The 5,309-nt window shown below is 38.9% G+C and overlaps 2 protein-coding genes across 2 annotated transcripts in view; one reads left to right on the top strand and one right to left on the bottom strand.

Moving 5' to 3' along the window:
- ppm1g (protein phosphatase, Mg2+/Mn2+ dependent, 1G) overlaps positions 1 to 105 on the bottom strand; it is a gene marked incomplete at its 5' end in the record, with an annotated part of 17,224 nt that extends 17,119 nt beyond the window's left edge. Inside the window, one exon of the mRNA XM_080028263.1 lies at positions 97 to 105. Coding sequence (XP_079884389.1) covers positions 97 to 105 — 9 coding nt within the window. The remainder of the gene's footprint in view (positions 1 to 96) is intronic.
- A 1,064-nt stretch (positions 106 to 1,169) lies between these two features.
- On the top strand, positions 1,170 to 4,474 carry mis12 (MIS12 kinetochore complex component). The gene is made up of 2 exons (XM_080034624.1): positions 1,170 to 1,653; positions 2,941 to 4,474. The coding sequence occupies exons 1-2, from the start codon at positions 1,213 to 1,215 to the stop codon at positions 3,208 to 3,210; spliced, it is 711 nt and encodes a 236-aa protein (XP_079890750.1). The 5' UTR covers positions 1,170 to 1,212; the 3' UTR covers positions 3,211 to 4,474.
- The last annotated feature ends 835 nt before the right edge of the window (positions 4,475 to 5,309 follow it).

The following is a 5,309-nucleotide window of genomic DNA, read 5'->3' as shown; positions in this document are numbered from 1 at the left end:
TGCCCCCAAACGTACGCAACACGTCACGTTAATATTTTTAAATGTCTTCTTTTTATATTTTTTTTTATAAGCGAATAAAACATTTCAACAACTTACACGGGGCATCATGTGAGAAATGAGCTGTCAAATAAATACTAGGAAATGGGGTCTGATGATATGACTAACCAGCAATGAACTGGTCCAAACAAATATGACTAGGGAGGCTAATAGAGACACCATTGCACTGGGTGATATATTTTTATTGTAATGAACATTGGCACTACAGTTTATTTCCAGTGAGTCTAAATAGGACTACTAATTGTCACGGCAGAAAGTAGGCTAGTCCTCATCAAATGCATGATGTATATCTTATAATATCCTGATTGTTCTGCGTAAAACCCCACATTTTATAGGCCTACCCAAAAACTAACTTTGGTGTAAGTGTTAAAGCACTGCTCGTATGCATAATATCTGTGGAAAGATATAACAAGATTCACAACACAGACTCTGACTTAAGCGATATAGGCCTACAGATATTATAGGCTTTATCAATAATAATAATAATAATATATACCACATTTATTTGGGGATTTCAATAACAGGTATGCCTATACACACATTATTGGTCATCAACATTAATAGTAAAACGCAGCACACGTACACAATTAGACAGAATCGTTACATCATGTTTTCATTGAACATGTAAGCTACACTTTCAATGCTTTTCGCAACAATGGTTCTATTCTTTTGTCGATTAGGCTTGTGCATAGCCTATGTCCAATTAGGCCTATTACATTTGGAGGTTTTATCTTATGCAGAACCTGGAATACTATGTAGCAAAAGTGTGTCTTCCAACTATTTCAAACGCATATTTTTATGAGGCCATTTACCTCTTTTTTTGAGTGAGATTAATTGGCATACAGTATAGCCTATTAGAGAATAAATTATAGTTGTGTGTTCATTATCATTTCAATCCAATTAAATGTATCTATTTAGGCTATTTTGTCAACATCATATCTAACATAGCCTATGTAATAGCTTATAATTATAAGCTGCAGCTTATTAAATCCACTAGGCCTACTCCGATACAGTAGGTGGCGGCATACACGTAAACGTTAGTTGGTAGCCCGCCATTAAACGAAGAAGAAGAATGACAACAATAAACGTCAGCGGTTTAACATTACGGCGCGGGAAACCCGGGTAGAGACCGTAGAGACCCTTATTTATAGGTCCATGGTAGAGACCTTTTATAATAGGTCCATGGAAGAGACCGAGACAGAGATGGATATCTGCGGGAAAGTCGACGGAGGTGAGGTGGACAGTATTCCTTCGTCGACCTTAAAACTGTACGAGGCGCAGTTTTTCGGCTTCACCCCACAGACCTGCATGTTACGGGTGTACAGCGCATTCCAGGACTGCCTGTGCGACATTTTACCCGTCGTGGAGAAGGTGTGTGTGAGTCAGCTGAGTAGAGGCGCGTCTGACGGGGCCGAGGAGCAGCTCCGGTCCCGGGCCAGGGAGTGTAGCCGGAAACTGCAGCAGTTTCTCGAGGAGCGCTTCAAGCAGCTATCGGAGCGGATGGAGGCGCTGCTGGTCAACCGCTGCTTCTCCGTGCCGCCAAATGTCCTGCTACCAGAGGACCAGTCCCACCACAAATACCCACAAGACATTCAGGTGGGGAAGTTGAGTCTGACACGCGACTGTTTCCATCACTCACAAATAATGTAACGCGTGTTTGGACAGTTTATGTTTTCAGTTGAACACAGACTAAGGTCAAGAGCGTAGTTTCAAATTAGTAGACCAGTGTTTATGTGGTTAGTTCACGGCTATGTTGTCTCAAATAGTCTACATTAGGTAAGCTACCACTTTTTTAATGAGGACTGTGTTCATTCGGTTCCTCATTAAAGCGTAGGCTACTCTGTAGTGTCGTGACATCTCCACATTCCTATATATTAGCATGACAAACATACCTAGAAGTTTGTTTCTTGTATTTCGGTATGATTGAAAATTAGGGAGACCTCAATGTTTTTTTTAGGTTTTAGAATAAAGATTTCAAATCAATAGGCCAAATAGATTATAGGGCAGCCTTTCTCAAAAAAAAAATGTGTTTTAGGGAATGTCAAGTGTGTAAAGTGAAGGTGTTTGCCTAATTTAGTTTTTATAAAGCTTATTAGCTTATGTAATGTAGGCCTACTGCAGTGAAAGAGGAGGTACATGATGAGAATAAAAACCAACAGACAATTTGGGATGACAACAAAGAGACAGACATATTAGGATGACAACAGAGACAATACATAGAAATACACACACAGACAAGTAGACATGAGATGCACCAATAAGTTTGAGAAAGGCTGTCTATGACAACTGAGCAATCCGTGAAACGGACCAGGTCACCTGCTTATGATGATATGAAAGCTCACAAATACAAGTGGGCTTTGTGTTAAGATTGTCCAAAACTATATGCGGTTCTAACTTCCTGCCTTCTTGTTATGTATCAATTAAAATATACATGCTTTCAGTGTCCCTAAATGACTGTTAATACAACATGTATTGCTTTGTAACTTTGTCACTTTTTTCACGGTTACTTCAAAAGCATGTAGGCCTAATTGGAAAAGCTAAAAATTAGCTTAGGGATCGTCCCAGTCACTTTAATAGGTGCTGATAGGCTGTGTAAGCTGTCAAGAATGAAACTGTAATTGGGTGTCAGCCCCTCTGTCTGGTGTTGTAAAAGTCATTGTCACAACTTAGAATATGCATCAATACGCGGAACAACATTTTGATGAATAGTTGACTATAAACAAAGACTTGACCAATCAGGTTCGACTATGTACGTGTTTAGTCGGGGACACCCCTAATGTGTCATCACTCGATTTTATCAATATTGAACCTCGGTCACATGACTTAAGGTTTTTGTGTTCCTCCATCAATGGGAAAATCTGAAATGTGAATGTGTCTGTCCAGGAGGTGCTGAGGATGGAGTCATCCATTGGTGACCTGCACAGAGCATATGAAGCAGAGGTGTGTGCCAGACAGGCCCTGCAGGCTGAGTTGGAGGAGCAGAGGGAGGTTCAGAGTCAGCTGGACGGAATCCTGGCGTGGGTACGAGAGCTCCAGGCGGCCTGGGTCAAGGAAGGCAACGGCAGCTTCAATGACAGTTTCCGCATGGTGATGGAGTCTGTAAGGAAACTACAACTGGCCGTCGGGGAGGTCTGCAACAAGGCGCCTCATTAAACGGAACTCAAATTTGTTTAATAATAAAAAAAATAAAAAAATTATAGCCTACAGAGTAGACATTACTCTAAAACTTTTATTGTCTTAACAATTATTATTATTTTTTTACTGTGATAACATTTTTAACACATGTCCGAAACAGCATGGCTGACATTGAAGAACATTAACCCACGGAATATTAAATTGTTTCGGTCCAAATCCGTATAAAGCTTTTTACATTTTAAATGACACATCAACTCACAGTAGTCGATGCAATGTATTTTAAATATTAAAGCAGATGGATGTATTCCTGTGTCAGTTCAACTGATGTGTTTTTCATACTCATCTGGACTCTGTCCTCTGTACTTCCTCATTCCCTTAATTTCACCCCCTGAAAAAGTAATTATTTTAACTGTATTTGTATCTTTAAAAAGTATTTGTTTCTCATTATAATTTCATGATATTGTGTTCATCCTTCTGTTTGAAGGATGCAGTGTTTTCCAGCAGAGGGCACTCTCTGCATTAATATCACTCAAGCAGTTTGAGGTCTTGGTCTCTTTTTATTTCCTATTGAATCACACTTGAGCTGAAACAATGGTTGCGTTCCGAATCGCATACTCTTTCTTTTTTCTATTCTACATACTACATCCGACGATAAAAAGAATCTAGTTAGGATGCAGTAGGCATACTATTGGGACATACTTTTCTCTCTTATTTCATCATAACATTGCGCCTTGATCTTGCCTCTTGCTTTTATATCCGTCGCATCCCCGTTTGTTTTCATATGGAGGCTTCGTCGATGTTACGTCACTTCACGTGCGCACTGGATTGTGGGTCAGAATCGCCCAAATAGGATGCACTTTTCAACACTAACAATCTTGGCCGCATGAAGTAGGACATCCGGGTACTTCTCACCATCCTAAATCTGGCCACAAGAATCGGGACATCCTAAATCTTTTTTCTACATACTATATAGTAGAAAGTATGCGATTCGGAACGCAACCAAACACTGTCGCCTTTTGATTTGGCCCACCTGGCTAAAAGTAAAACTATCTTTTGAAATAGTCCAACAGTAAATCTTCCCTTAATAAAAATCATACATGTGTTGAAAGAGGCTTGATTGAACTGTGGTTAGCTGGTTTCCTCTTTCTGACTGGTTGAAACCCAAATGTAATGATAGTCACATCTAGAATGGAGTCATGATTTATATTTGATGTCAGTGATGCATTGTCACGATTGTGCTGATCTCTTAAATGCTGTTTCAGGAGTTTGCTACATGGATTAATTAAACCACTGGGTGGCGATATTGTTTTCTAAAATGTCATTTATCCACTTTGTCATCATCATCATCATTTTAATTCATATATTGAAGGGGAAACAACAGCAGAGTTGCAGGGTGGGTCAAGAAAAATATGTGAGAAAAATGATCAGTAGTGCTCATGTTGAAAGATGATGAACTGTTACAGCCTCTGAACTCAGATGGTAAAAGTAAGAAGAATGCTTTTGGTACAATTAAAATATGTTAAGCTAAATCTTTTTTTATTTTTACACAAATGTTCAAAAATAAGAACAGCAAACATGATTGTAGTCCCTGTGATAATGGGACTGTATCAAATGAGCACTATAGCTTGAAGCTTTCCTTTGAAATTTCCACTTAGCTGGAAACAGAACTGGTGATTGGTAATGATGTCAGATTTACTGCACCAGCAACAACAATAGCAACTGAAAGTACATAAACAACAACAAGAGGTCCAATGTAAATAGTAAACATTTGCTTAAGCATTCCTGTGTTTGTGTGTGTGTGTGTGCGTTTGTTTGTTTGTTTGTATGTGTGTCCAGATGGGGAGGTGTGAGACCTGGTTTTGTAAGAACTGGTTTCTGTTTGTGTGTGCCATTAGACTATGTGTCATGAAAAGTGATCTTATAGAGACTTTAACTGTGTTTTGCTTAGAGCTTTTGTTTTCTTTAAATTGCCATAAAAATGACAAGACATTCCATGCAGATCAAGGCATCAAGCAGCACTTGTTGTATCATTAGCATTATGGGTAACACTTTATAATAACTATCCGTTGTAACTCGTTAATAGATCATTAGTAAACTCTTAATTAATGATTATTAAT

The sequence above is a fragment of the Ammodytes marinus genome, assembly GCF_949987685.1.
Source record: "Ammodytes marinus genome assembly, chromosome: 1".
Classification (NCBI taxonomy): domain Eukaryota; kingdom Metazoa; phylum Chordata; class Actinopteri; order Uranoscopiformes; family Ammodytidae; genus Ammodytes; species Ammodytes marinus.
This window is presented reverse-complemented; position numbering and strand designations above follow the sequence as displayed.